Source organism: Salvelinus fontinalis, chromosome 32 (assembly GCF_029448725.1).
Source record: "Salvelinus fontinalis isolate EN_2023a chromosome 32, ASM2944872v1, whole genome shotgun sequence".
In the NCBI taxonomy this organism is placed as follows: domain Eukaryota; kingdom Metazoa; phylum Chordata; class Actinopteri; order Salmoniformes; family Salmonidae; genus Salvelinus; species Salvelinus fontinalis.
In genome coordinates, this window is record NC_074696.1 from 32978682 (window position 1) to 32994212 (window position 15531).

General features: G+C 41.4%; 1 protein-coding gene across 8 annotated transcripts in view; it reads right to left on the bottom strand.

Annotated features, from left to right (window-relative positions):
• Positions 1-14443, bottom strand: part of LOC129831107 (tropomyosin alpha-3 chain) — a 36837-nt gene extending 22394 nt beyond the window's left edge. For 4 of the 8 annotated variants that reach the window (XM_055894154.1, XM_055894153.1, XM_055894155.1 and 1 more), the window contains exons 1-2: positions 14187-14443; positions 12376-12501 (exon numbers count right to left, since the gene is read on the bottom strand). In XM_055894154.1, the coding sequence (XP_055750129.1) occupies positions 12376-12501; positions 14187-14300 (240 nt within the window). In that variant the 5' untranslated portion in view covers positions 14301-14443. Of the gene's footprint in view, positions 1-1222; positions 2026-12375; positions 12502-14186 lie in introns of those variants that run through there. The other 4 variants (XM_055894160.1, XM_055894158.1, XM_055894157.1 and 1 more) reach the window with 3 other exon arrangements.
• Positions 14444-15531: the final 1088 nt, after the last annotated feature.

Here is a 15531-nt window from a genome sequence, read left to right on the forward strand (position 1 = left end):
AGCCTTGTTATCCAAAGCAATCACTTTTGCATGTGAAAACAGAATCCTACTCATTACTCCACATGTTTAACCTACACCACTTTTGGTTTGAGCAGACTTTACCTTCGGCCAAAACTGGGCACCTGGCTCAAGTCTGGGAAGCAGCCCAGTTCCAAAACAAACACAATCAACACTAACCAGGTTCATCCGGGGCATTTATCAAATCCCCCTCAGTATATTTGGCTTAAAGTACCTGTCCAGTGAAAATCTAACTTTTAAAAAGTAATATTCTGTTAACTCATTACCAAATGTTGTTGTTGACTCATCCGATACTCGTATGGGGCCAAAGCATAAATTAGAGAACTATTCGGAAACAAACTCAAACAGAAAGTCAAAAAATATAGATACTATTTCCTCAGAGAATGTCATCATCCTCCTGATGAGTATGAGCTGGCCAATTAGTGGTCTACTTGTGTTAATATTTTGAATGATCTGTGTAGGCCCACACCATTCCAACACAGAAAATATTTGTTTTAACACACATAATACCCAAACTATTAAACCCATATTTTAATTAATTACAGGTCATGTCCGCAAACACTGGGCAGTTACTTTAAGCCCCAGTCCCTCAATGACTTCATTTTTTTTTAAATGGTCATAAAGTCCCCATCTATTTTGCGCAACAACTTACACTAACAATTCCTTTGTAATGTACTCAACAATACACAACCCATTTGAAAGGTGTCAATAGGAGAATACCTAGAAACACCTCACTTCGATACAGCTACGACCGGAAATGACTTTTTCGTAGCATGTTAGGAGAATTAGGTTAAGGTTAGGAAAAGGTTTAGCGAAATTGCGCTCCTAACCCTGTGGTTCCCAACCAGCGGTACTAAGACTTGGCCTACGACTCATGATGCCATAAATATACTGGTAAAATGCACGAGAGGATACTTCAGGTGTACTCCGGCAGAGTAAGATGTTGGTACAGTAACAGATAACGGTTGGGTACCACTGTCCTAACCTGCTACGAAAATTCCCATGTCAATAGGCTCCTTGTAGGGCGGAGGTGTAACGTTAAAAGGTTAATTAATTGCATGAATGACAACCCAGTCCCAATTGTAGTATACTTTTAAAAAATAAACAATGTAGCCTATCTGCGCACGTCGATCTAATATTGTCGGAATGCCAAAAAAACAAAAAAATGGGAATGTCGATGGATGATTCTAAAATATAATTTTACCTGTTCTCTTGATGTTTTCTCCACCTCGACCTGTCGCTGAAGAAGTTCAGCTCGCTCTTCGGCTTCATCTGCCTGTTGCTGTAAAACTTTGATCTTTCGCTTAACCGCGTCGATACTGTTGTTTCCAGACATTTTCTTGTGTTTGAGAGAGTAGGCTATTCCAATTTAGTTTTTCCCCCCTTTAAACTGTTAACTTCGGCACGAGTTCTTCAGAACGGGAGAAAAAAAAAGCAGCAACGCCCTGCCAAATGGTCAAACGTTGATTGTAGTGGCGTGGGAATATGCGTTCTTCCTCCAAACAGCAGGGACACTCAATAACGCACTTAAAATTGACACTGGTCTAACCTAATTTCGTCCAAAATTCGTGTTCTTAAAGTAGCCTAATCCGGTTAGATGTTTCAAATAGTTTCTGCTGCTATCATTTGCCAGGAAGACGCAAAAAATGTTTTAGTTTTTTTTAATTCTACAGACGTGGCAAGCGAACAGTCCCAATTCATTGGCTTCCGCTGTGGAAAATGGGACGAATTCTTCCGATTGCACGTGGTTATAATTTAAGCTCAATCAAACGAATGAATTCAAAATTGGCTTAACAAGGGATTTGCTGTCCGTTCTCTCCACTGTCTCCAAATCACTATGCCCTGCCCGCTTGGTTCAGCTCTTTCCTTTTCAACCCACTTCCGACTTGCTCCACACCCAAATGTCTGGCGTAGACAATAAACTGGAATGCTGATCCAGAGTCAGCCCCTAGAACACTAGTTGGTCCCCAGAAGGAAAGTAAAAAATGATAACGTCAGCATTGAGTACAATGTCTCTTCGACCGGAAGGCACTCCTTGGTTACACGTGTCCTGACCAGGTGAAGTGACGTATCATTTATAAATCACTCGCATTCCAAGCCACTCCCGAGGTAGCCTATGATAAAGTACATGTAAGGGGGATTCACCTGCATGAGAATCTCAACATCACGATTTAGTACACATTTGTTTGAATGGTGTGTGTGTGTGTCTATCTCCAGGCTATTTTGTATGGTATGCCTACTTGTTCATCATGTGTGACTATGTGCGTTGTATGTGTACATTTGTTTGCTTGTCAACACATTATACCTGAAGCCTCCAGACACCAAATATGACAGCCTCTCCATTCCTTCCTGTTGCACAACAACTTGAGGACGCTGAGACATGCACCAGAACACACACACAAGTCAAGTCACTACTTGTGAACCATCACTAAATTCAGTGTGATATAAAACAAGAAAATACACATTGTCTTGTTACATTTTGGTTTAAAGATGGGTTATGAAAACATCAGGCCTAGCTAATATTTAAATTATGCCCAAAATAATATTTCCTTGTGAGATAAAGTGTTTTGAATGGAATTGAACTCTTCAATTTCAGTGAATAAACAGAGCTGTGAAGGTGACTGTTTCAAGCAGGCCTTGGCCCTCCCTTTCTGTCTCTCACTACCAAGATTGTGTTTGTTAAGGCACTCAATTTTAAAGATTAAAACCGTTTGCAAGAGAAAAAGAAAATAAGCATTTCTTATTGTTCAACTCAAGGTAGTCCCTCCTTGTTTTCTTCCGTTTGGTGCCTAAAAAACACGACCTTGTTGTTCACTCGTGTGAATGGTTCTCAGTAGGTGAATTGATTGTCCACTTGCACTTCCAGTTGTGACCACCAAGTGTCGCCCCAGACCACATGTTTGGCACTGTGAGACAATTTAAGACGTTGAGTGAGTGTCTGCACATTGACCACGTTTACATGCACACAGTATTCCGAATAGAAGCTCATATTCCGCTAAGGTTTTATTCGGGATAAACTGTTTACATGCACCTTTGATATTCTTCTCATGAGTATAACTGTAGTCATGAATAAACAGAATATTCCTAATTTAAATTCATATGGGTTAAATGAAATAGTAAAAAATATGGACACTGACTCTAGGCCTATAACCTCTCACATGTAGTGGATACATATTTATTTCAGCATCTCTTGAGAAAATGCAAATGAATGGGGGGGGGGGTTTCGTTTTTTTTTTTTACACCGTTATGCAAGCACAGTATTTCAACCACATAAAATATGCAACCAAGACGAGCTGAAGTCTTATCAGAAGAGTGTTTTGCCGTTTTATCAGCTTTTTAATTTCCTTAAAACTGGTCAAACTCATGACATTAGGACAAATGCACACATACCAAGCACAGTCACACACGATGAACCATCGAGGACCACTTTTGAAATAAGCGTTTTAATTAATACTTTCAAGTGATATCATCTGGGTCCGTATTGTGCATTTTGTTGTTTTTGTCTGTTGCACAAAATAAATCAAATTCAATTGAATTTTGTTGTCACGCGGGACTAGGTGGGTGCAGGAATCAGACGCAGAGAGAGTTCCACTGGGGTATAGCGCTCTTTACTAAGGCACACACAAAATATAAGCCCAACAACACAGGGCGCGGACACACAACGTGAGAACCCAAAAACCACAGGGTGTAAAGTGTAAGAAAGAAAATCCACCTCAGCCTACAATGCACACACGTAAAAAAAATAAAGACAATCCCGCACAAAACAAGGGCGGGTCTACCTACTACATATAGAGAAGCTCATTAAACGAAAACAACAGAAACACAAGTGAAACTAATAAGACAAAACAAACAGACAAACGAAAAAGGGATCGGAGGCGGCTAGTGGGACGGTGACGACGACCGCCGAGCACCGCCCGAACAGGCAGGGGAGCCAACTTCGGCGGAAGTCGTGACATTTTTACAGGATCAATCATTCCACTGTTTTGGAGAAATTGCATTTTCTCCCCGGTCCCTAAACGAAACAGACAACTTTACTGCTGTTATCTAGATCACTAATGCATTCATTCGATCAATGTCTGACATTATTCTACTTTATTTAGTATTTTGGGGCAACACGTTGTGACAGAAGAGAAGCTGCGTGTATCAAACGTAGTTGACAAACAAATGGCCTACCAAATGTCGGAAATTATAAGTATAAACTTAATTTAAATTATAGTAAATTAATTATAATAGGCTAAATTATTATTGTTGATCAAACTGCGCAGGTAGCCTACTTTTTGAAGTGATTTGATTTGACAAGCAGATGAAAACGTCACTCTACACCCATAATATGCGAAACTGAGCATGCGCAGGACGCGGTTTTTCACGGTCCGCGCAGGCTCAGTTTCGTATTTTATGGGACTAAACGGGACAAGACTTTTACGTGCCACAATATCCCGTTTTAGATCAGCATATCCTAAGCATCTTATCCGGGGTTCTCAACCTGAATACAAGCTTTTTATTGTAAACGGGATATGATGTTTATATGAGTCAACTCAAAAAGAATACTTGAGTATTCTGAAAAAAAACGGGATATTTGGTGTGCATGTAAATGTGGTCAGTGATTCTGCATTGCTATGGCCAAAGTATCCCTATACATTTACATAACTGTGAAATGTTACTTGTATATAGGTCTAATTAGATGTAGAACTAAGTTTGTAACAGTAAGTTTATTGAAAAAATTATAAAAATTATTCCATGACATTTGTGTCTTAGTTAAGTTGAGGCTATTTTCACGTTTAAAGTTTCATTGTCACATGCACAAGTACAGTGAAATGCCTTTTTTGCTCTTTCCCAACAATCCAGTAGTACTATAAAATAAATCAATAAATAAAAAAAGTCAAGTGGAACAAAAAAGTAAGTAAGCTATATACAGGGTCAGTTCCAGGGTCTGCCAATACCATCTTTACAATGTGCAGGGATACTGCAGTGGTATAATTATATATGTAAAGGGGTAGGGTGACTAGGCATCAGGATAAATGATAAACAGAGTAGCAACAGCGTATGTAATAATTGTGTGCGTGCGTGTGTGTAGAGTCAGTATGAATGTGTGTGCGTCCGTGTAGGCTCCCCAGAGGAGGAAGGGGAGGACCATCATACTCAGTGAATTGCAAAAAACATAAAATAGTGAAACATTAAAAGCTATCCATCCTTTTTTATATGAATTTACTAAATATATTCATGTCACAAAATAACTGATTAAAACACAATGTTTTGCAATGAAGGTCTACAGTAGCCTCAATAGCACTCTGTAGGGTAGCACCATGGTGTAGCAGGAGGACAGCTAGCTTCTGTCCTCCTCTGGGTAAGATACAAAACTTAGGAGGCTCATGGTTCTCACCCACTTCCATAGACTTAAACAGTAATTATGAAGACTTCCGGAGGACATCCTCCAACCTATCAAAGCTCATGCAGCATTAACTGACATGTTGCTCATCCAATCAAAGGATCAGAGAATGAATCTAGTACTGAAAGCATAAGCTACAGCTAGCTAGCACTGCAGTGCATAACATGTGGTGAGTTGTTGACTCAGAGAGAGAAAAACAATAGTTGAACAGTTTTGAACAAATTCATTTATGAAAAAAAATAAGAAGTAGCAGACAGATAGAGCAAGCCATATTTCATTGTATTTTCTTCTTCTTCCTAGTTTACCTTTCACTTACTTATTTACTTAGCTAGCTAATGCAGCTAATTTAGCCTACTCAAAACCTGAGGAATGCTATTTATGTTGGCTTGCTAAGGTTATCCTACACTGTAACTTTTCCAAGTGAAGGTAAGCTTTTGGTTTAATGCATTTATTGCCACTGGGGCCCACCTGTGTAACTACTGTACTGTGTGATTGTACAAATGGATTGGATTGTGGGAGAGTGTGTTTAATAACACTTTAGTTCACGTTAGCTAATATGGTGATGATGTGGGCTGTGTAGCAGTTAGTGGTTTTGGTATGAAGGTTTGGCTTGGATACATTTTTTTGCCTTGTCACAGACAGATGTTTTGTGCACTGAAGTACACGAGCAAAGGGAAAAAGTGAAAGGAGGAGAGCGCGTAGATGTGAGAAGGAATTATTCATCGAACAAAGTAATGATGCTGTTTGTATATGGCTGCTATGAAAGTGAACTGTGTGTGTAGGTGTATTCATTCCGCCAGTTCTGTTGCAAAACGTTTCTTTAAGCGGAAACAAACGGAACAGAACGGGGATGGACCTACCTGAATTTGCCCAATAGAAAATCTCATTTTAGTTGCAACTGTTTGGACTAATGATTACACCCCAGATCAGCTAGATGCAGGCAAGAGTGTGCAAGTCAGTATTGAATGTGTCACTGTCTGTCACCTTGATTACTCCAATTTGTCTCTTGACCTGTGCACCTACTTTATAAAGTTTCATTTATAGGCTATGTTACAGCAACCTCATGATGGGTATAGGTCACATTCAAGTATCATGTAGTAGCTCAAACCTATCGATGTTATATTTTGCTGGACGAATGGAATATGAATGACAGCCATCCAAACAAATCGTCTTCCCTGATCTTAAACGGCCCGACGTTAAACGGCCACTGGTGTGCATATTGTGTGTGTTTGCAAATTAAGTGTGTGTATGTGTATGTGACCCCACACAATTATAGAAGGGTACATTCAGAAAGTCCATGTAGCCATTTTGTTAGCTATTTAGCAGTCTTATGGCTTGAGGATAGAAACTGTTCAGGAGCTGTTGTTGTCAGACTTGATGCTTCAGTACCACTTGCCGTGTGGAAGCAGAGAGAAGAGTTTATGGCTTGGGAGGCTGGAGTCTTTAACAATTTTTCAGGCCTTCACACCGCCTGATGTAGAGGTCCTGGATGGCAGGGAGCTCCGCCTTAGTGATGTACTGGGCTGTCCGCACCACCCTCTGTAGTGAGGGCAGTGCAGTTGCCATACAAGCAGTGATGCAGCCAGTCAAGATGCTCTCAATGGTGCAGCTGTAGAACTGTGAACTGTTTGAACTGTTGTGCATTCTTTTCAACTGTTTCCTTGTGTGTGGACCAGTTTAAGGTCTTAGTGATTTGGACAGAGGAAAATGTAGGCTACATCTAGACTAAATTTCCTAGACCTAGATTTCAGGTCAAATTTGTTAGCAGGAGTTATCATGGTAAGAAAGGGCATAGCGGTAGCCTACATGCTAAAATGTGTTAGCAAGTACTGCATGCTAAACCATGCCTTCAACAGGAGTTGAATGGACATTTGTTTTAGCCATTAGCTGCTGGCTAAGTAGTGCTGCTGAAAGGCCGGAACTTTGAGAGCTCCTTAATGTGCGAAGATTGAGTTGCTCTTTACCCTCTTGCTGAAAGCTGGGTACCCGTGATTTAATACAAGAGCGTAAGGAGCTAGGCATACTCAGGCAGTCATAAAACTGTCCTTTAGCGTTGCTTATTATGACGCTAATCCCGAGCATGTGGAGAGAGGCAGAAGGTCCACGTAGGTTAAAGAGAGGTCTGTCCCAACTGTTTAGAACTCTGACTCCTCTGAGACTCAGTAACACACACACACACACACACACACACACACACACACACACACACACACACACACACACACACACACACACACACACACACACACACACACACACACACACACACATTGCACACGCAAAAGGACCACAGAAAAAAAACACACACACAGTCACAAATACACACACAGTGCAGAGCAGCATTTGGAGAGATCTGAATACACTGCAGGGATAAATGCCTTTCACTAATCTCTTTGACACTATTGTTTCATGTTGATCTAGTTGTCTCTATGCAACAATGATTCTATTCTGGGGGAGATATTTAGGACGTAACCAGCTATAGGGGAAAGAAGGTGGGGGCCAACCTAAATACATGTAACCTGACAATGCACCCTAAATTCTTTCACTGCTCTGTCGTTCGCTACAGACTTTATTTAGTCTGAGGATGCCATCATTGAAGTCATTTCTGGTGACGAGGGGCACGAGGGGAGTTGTACAAAACAAAGTAATTAGGGATTGGATCATCTCTAACCAATCAGAGTATCAACGCCAATGACTAATTTTCAAACCGCTGCTTTACCAAAGTGTGTTCTGGCTCTGGTCCAACCTATCGCTTTCTGGACCAATAAGACTGCCCGAATGTGTTCGCATTTGGTGTAGGGTCGGGGAGGTCCTCAGATCCAGACTCATTGCGGAGAAAAAACTAACGTCCGTGGGTGTGGTGTATAGTAAGGAGTATGGGTAGCCAGGCAAAATAACACTTCCCTTCGTATGGACAGTGAAGCAAAAATTGTACATTTGGCTCGATACTCCAGCATTTTGGATTTGAGATCAAACGTTTCATGAGACGACATTACATAATGTCACCTTTTATTTGAGGTATTTTTATACATATCTATTTTACCGTTTAGAAATGAAAGCACTTTATGTATCTGGTCCCACCCATGTGAAGAAATCATTGGTATTTGGACATATTTCTTGCACGCAATGACTACATTAAGCTTGTGACTACAACCATTTTGTATGCATTTGCAGTTTGTTTTGGTTGTGTTATGCTTTGCCCAATAGTAACTGAACGGTGAATGATGACTGGAGTCATTTTCTTTCTAAGTGAGTAGATAAGATGTTTCTGAACACTTCTAAATGAATCCTAATAAATCCTAATGAACCAATGAGTAATAGCGAGTGAGATGCCGTTTAGAAGCTACAACAAAATATGTTAACTTCTCACCAATACCAATAACATGGGAGGTTAGCATTTTCTTTGGGGTATGATCTTTATTCATGATTTTGGGGGTATGATTGTCATTATTCATTATTCATTCATGATTATCCGTAATCAAGGTAGCATCCTCATTAATGTAGAAGTGTTAAAAAATATCTATTCTTATTTACCATAACATTTACTCAAAAATTACATCATACATTTTTCACCATTCATTTTGGGCAAAACATTATCCGAAACACAACCAAAACAGACTTTAATACAATATGATTGAAATTTGTTGAAATACTTATGACATCTTCAAATGGGGGGGACTAGATATATAAAGTGTTTTCATATCTAAAAGGCAATGTATGAAAATACCCTTAAATAAAAGAGGACATTCTGTACTGTCACTTCATATGAAACATTTGAACGCAAATCAAAATGCTGGAGTGAAGAGACAAATAAACAAATGTAACTTCACTGTCCAAATACATACGGAGGTGAGTGCATATACAACGTTTAATGTTTTCTGCATTTAGTAAGTCTGTCGCATAGTCTTCTCCAATGAGGCAGCTGTACATCCCCCTCTGGTATTTCTGTTATGCCCCATTCTGTCCCCCTTTCAGACCACTAAACGCAATGTTGAAGCTCACACACGCACAGTCACATGATTTTTCCACATAACTGTACAGACAGCATAGGGCAGACTGACCAGACAAGAGCACATAACACCCGTAATGACCTTGGCTGGTTGTAAACCATACGGGTCATTGGGTAAACATCACTCCAAGGCACCACAAGACCTATTTACTGCAACACACACACCTAAGCTCCTCTGGTATTTCAACATGGTCATTCCATGCATTCTGCCTCTTGAGACAAATTATTATGATGACAGCTGCTGTTTGTTCTATATCTAGAATCCGGAGAAAAGCACTTCCTTACAGTCAACCAGGGGAAATACAGAGAGAGGGAAGAGAGAGAATTACTGAGACAAAAAGGGAATGCAAGGGAAATTGTAGAATGAGAAAAAGACACCTAAACAACTAGAGGAAGAGAACAGTAAAGAAATAGAAAGGGGGGAGGGGACTAGGATGAGATTAGCAACCCAAGTATAGTCTTGGTTGTGATAGCCTCAAGGTTAGAGAGGGAGGTTGGTAACGGGAGGTTCAAATCCCAGTGGAAAAAGTGTCCTGGCAACTAGAGGATTGCTGGCATCAGTAACTCACATGCCATCTACAGCAACTGTGCCCTTGAGCAAAGCCTTTAATCCCCAAACTTCTCCAGGGGTGCCGCTCTGTGGCTGACCCTGTCCTGCTCCCAGTCTGTCATGTTTGTATCTAGTGTCACAGCAAAAATAACAATATCTGTGCAAATTGACAAGAAAAGGTCTGTTATATTCTATTCCATTCTTTGGGGAGCGTTCAGATAGTAAAGCCTGTGTGCACTATCCAAAATTAGCATGAAAACCAAACCTTTGAATTGTATCTTAGCTTCCTAGCACTAGAGTTAACCCTTAACTCCAGCGGTTTAATGCTAAAAATGAACTTTCACCAAAGAGGACTAAAAGTGTCAGTCAAAAACTGTCACTAAGTTATCATCCTAGAAACATGCAGGGCTCTGTGGTTTTCACATACTCCTTGACTAAACTAAAACAGACCCTCTTTGGCAATGTATGGGTAAAGGCACTATGGCTCGTGAATCCAAATGTCATGTGTTCAGAAAGTCAGAATGGTTATAGTATCTGTTGCTCTGATGACTTTGGAGATGGTTAGTGTCTTCTGTTTCTATCGCTAGTAACATAACAGCAACTAGATCCAGTGTTCTTCAAACCTGTTCCTTTGGACCCACAGGGTGTACAAGCTTTTGTTTTAGCCCAGTACCAGCACTCCTGATTCAACTCAAGGACTTATTGATTAGTTAAATCAGATATGTTAGTGCTGGGCTGGAACAAAAGCCTGGTCCCCAGGACCAGACTTGACGAACTCGACTCTAGTGAAAATATTGATGATTATTGTCCCTTAAATGGTAGCATGGTTAGTGTGATAGTCACAGTTCGACTGGATGACATCATAGTCAGAATATGTGGACAAAACAACATCAGCAGGTGTGGATAGGTGACTGGAGGCAATGGGAGGGAGGGAGGGGAGACACTAGGCACCAGGTTTAACCTCCTGTGGTCAGTGTACCACCCTGCATCCAACTGCTGGCTTGCCTCTGAAGCTAAGCAGAGTTGATCCTGGTTGGTCCCTGGATGGGAGATCAGATGCTGCTGGAAGTGGTGTTGGAGGGCCAGTAGGAGTCATTTTTTCATTTGGTCTAAAATAAAATATCCCAATGCCCCAGGGAAGTGATTGGGGACGTTACCCTGTGTAGGGTGCCGTCTTTCAGATGGGACGTTAAACGGGTGTCCTGACTCTCTGTGGTCACCAAAGATCCCATGGCACTTATCTTAAAATTCCCAATCTGGCCCTCATACCATGGCCACCTAGTTTCCCCCAGCTTCAAATTGTCTCATTTCTCTCCTGTAACTATTCCCCAGGTTGTTCCTGTAAATGAGTTCTCAGTCAACTTAACTAGTCAAATATATATATATATAAACTTGTATTTTCATAGCACACGTGTGTTTGCTTTGACATACAGTATGTACTATGAGCATGTATGAGGCTTTTGGTGCCTTCAAGCTTGCTAAATGCTTAATGGGTACCTGCACAGAACCTGCATTGCTCCAGGTTCAAAGCTCTTATTTGTAGCCTATTATAACTTACTAAAGCATCTGGGATACTAAAGCATCTGACTAGATCTGACTACCCATGTTTCTCCCCAATTTCGTGGTATCCCAATTGGTAGTTACAGTCGTCTCATCGCTGCATCTCCTGTACGGACTCGGGAGAGGCGAAGGCCGAGAGCTGTGCGTCCTCCGAAAAACAACCCAACCAAGCCGCACCGCTTCTTGACACAATGCCCGCTTAACCCGGACTCCAGCCACACCAATGTGCCGGAGGAAACACTGTACAGCTGGCGACCGTGTCAGCGTGCATGCGCTCGGCCCGCCACAGCAGTCACTAGAGCGCGATGGGACAAGGACATCCCTGCCGGTCAAACCCTCCCCTAACCCAGACGACGCTGTGCCAATTGTGTGCTGCTCCATGGTTCTCCAGGTCACAGATGGCTGTGACAGAGCCTGTACTCGAACCAGGATCTCTAGTGGCACAGCTAGCAACTGCGATGCAGTGCCTTAGACCACTGCGCCACTCGGGAGGCCTGAAATGACCAATTCTACACCCTCTGCTGTTGATGATGATCACTGGACAAATTCCACAACACCTCTTCGAACTTCTCATCGTTTCCAAAGCAACCCCAACATCTAGGTCATGGCACCAATGTGACCGGCCTGGTGTTTAACCAGGATCGTCCCTGCTCCTTAAGACCACGCTAACCCACGTAACAAATAGCCTAGGAATCAGTTCTTGGCGCTAACACAAGTCTTTAGGTATCAGGAAAGTTTACTTATCTGGAGCTGAGTTGGTAGAAGTTGCACCTAACCACTGGTCCAGGATCAGCTATTTTATTGTCCTCGTAAAACTTAATGTAAGACCTAGGAAGAACACAACACACTTACATCTGCGGCCTTCTTGTCTGCAACCTCCAATTTCTCCTGGGCATCCTTCAAGGCCTCAGAGTATTTGTCCAGCTCATCCTCAGTTCCCTTCAGCTTCTTTTGCATCTGCAGCAACTCATCCTCGTGCTGAGAGAGAGAGAGAGTGAGAGAAGGAGGGAGGGCAAGAAGAGGAAAGAGAGATGGAGAAAGGGCGCGTGAGATTTGCACACTCTTTTCACACTATGGTGCGGACCTGAATCGTACTGTGCTGACTCTGACATTTTCTTTTCACCTTGACCTTTCGAGCAAGGTTCAAGCAACTATGGTTGATACATAACCAGGCCAGCACAGTAAAGCTCGGCTCATTAGTGTGAAAATAGTATTTGTTAACTGATAGCCTCATAGCCCTGTCCATCTCCATTCATCAAGGCATCTTGACTGTCACCCAAGCCTGGGTTCAAATAGTAGTTTTCTTCTTTAAAATACTTTGAGCATTTGAATGAGCCTTCCTGGGGTGGCACATGAGCGGTTTTACACTTTTGAGACTTTTCCATTGGCTCCATTGCGCCAGGCAAGCTAAAAAAAAGTATTTGAAAGAAAACAAATACTATTTGAACCCATCTCTGCAGCCGCCTCACCTGTCCTCTTGTCACAAGTAACCTAAAGCCTGATGACAGGCCTGGCGTGGTTCCACTTCAACGCCATCTAGATATAAATACTCCCTCTGGATGGACAATCACTCAGTGAAAGGATCCACTGTCGTATTCCATCCTAGTGTCTAGCTCTTCGCAATTTCTCAGTGGAGAGATCACTAGCTAAACCACTCCAGCCTTGACAGACAGCCTGTCTGGCCTTGCTAATGAGAGAAATATGGTCTAAGTTTCTATCAAGTTGTCTTAGCTTGGTTATGAATTTTCCAGTGTCTTTTTTTTCCTGGACAGGGGTCACTCTGGATTCAGTTGTTAAGTCCAGTTAACACGGTCCTATTCTTAACCATATCCTAACCTCTAGTATTTATAGTAATGTCATGAACTTGTTACCTAATTTTCAAGAATAATACATTAAATCACTGGAATGTAAAAGAAAACCCTTACAAAAAAATCAATAATAATATTATATATATATATATATATATATATATATATATATATATATATATATATATATATATATATATATATATACACACACACACATACATACACATACAAATCTGTTACAAACACATCTAGAAAAGCAGGTGAGATGACTCTTTCACTAACCAGCATATTGCAATATCGGTTTAACATTTCACATCTGTTTGACCAATTACTTCTGAACTTTTTAAACTTTTATCAATGACAGGCCAAGGGGTTGTAACCGAGTTATATCTAAGCAGATGACTACCGCTGACCATTTTCAATAACACAGCCACATCATGGAAACCTATAAGCCATTTCACCTTTCAAGACTTCCACCCCCCATCCCTGTCCCAGTGGGCAAAATTTGTCATGGGATGTTAAAAAGACATTTTCTGGTGGTTAGTTGGATTTCTACTTGTACAGACCATACAAACAGGGCTCTGGTCAGAAGTAGTGTTATATATAGGGACTGGGATGCCAATTATGACACACCCATACGTCTTTTTCTGGTCACTAAAAAGACGTCGGAAAAAACGTCCTTGTACAATAAATATACAACCTGACAATGACGCCAAAAAAATGACATCATTGTAACCAGTCCTGCTCCCTAGGGTAGTAGTAGCCTATAGTTAGCTCCTTGACCGCTGAAGGTGTCCATGTTCCTATCCATGATAGAGCCTCCCCCCCTTCTCTTTAATGTTGTTGGCCCACCTGCTTGCTCCTCTCCTCAGCTGCCTTCTTGTCAGTATCGGCTTGTTCTGCCGCGTCCAGAGCATTCTCCTTATCCAGCTTCAACATAAGCATCTTCTTCTTGACTGCCTCCATTCTTACGAAGGTTTTTTGGGCTTTTTGACTGAGAAAAGATAGGGAGTAGAGGACAGGGTGCAGGACAGTCAAGTCTGGTCAACTCAGTGGAACAGGAGAGACAGAGAGAGGGAGAGAAGGAGGGAGGGAGAAAGAGCAGAGGAGAGACCAAACTCATGGATAGATAGAGAACATATATATCCCCAAGTGTAGATGGCCACACCCACAAACATGTACCTCCCACTTTAGCCTTCTGGCTCCACCCAACTCAATCCTTTAAAGCTCCATTCTTCAAAGTGATCTACTGATCCTCCCTCTCCATAATAAAGCAAAGTAGGATGAACTTATCTTGATGTTGCGTTGTCCACTGATGGTTAAGGTCAGGTTTGGGGAACGCAAGCCGATTCTAGATCTGTGCATACGGGCAACTTCTACCGGCAGAAAGAAAGCCATCCATTTCCCTCTGTCTTCCTGTGTCAGCTGTCACTTTCTTTGACATATTTAACATATATTGTATGTTTCCTGCTGTGTGTGCTTTTAGTAATAAAAAGTGAGATGTTGGGAGAGAGAAATATAGAGAAGGACAATGAGAGCGGGGCATAGAGGATTAGGCAGATGCTGTCATAAAAAAAAAGAAACAATTATATTTCTGTCTCCCAAACACGCATGCATGCACACACAGGGTTCGAATTAGAGGTGTCTAGGGGTGCAGGGTAGTGGGCACTCCCATAACAAATCAGGAAACCCCGTTAGCATAGCTCTGGGCACACCTTAAATTGTTGAAAATATTAGCTTCAGTGTTTATTTACAACCTTGGCAACAAAACCACCAAACAGTAGTACCTTGCCTTATTCATCTAAATTACATATTGGGTTGGTTACCCTATATGGATTATATCGACAAGGCAGCAATCTATCCTTTGGTTTTTACCTGGCCACTGTCTCCATACGCAAAATTTTTTCGCATTTTTGTTCAAAAACCAATGCAAGTCAATGTCTCCGATATAAGCATGTCCAAATCATCTTAAAAAGTAACTTTATTGAACTGAACAATTCATTTTAGACACTGGGATCATTTAGACACTGATCATTTAGACATGAAACGCTAAACATGCTAACAAGGAGAAAGCACTTAATCTCAACAATTTATTCTAAAGAATCATGGCATAGTAAATATTGAGGTCATAAACTTATACTACTTCATAACTCTTATAACAGTTCAGCAACACCTGCTCATGTGCCTAACACCCCTA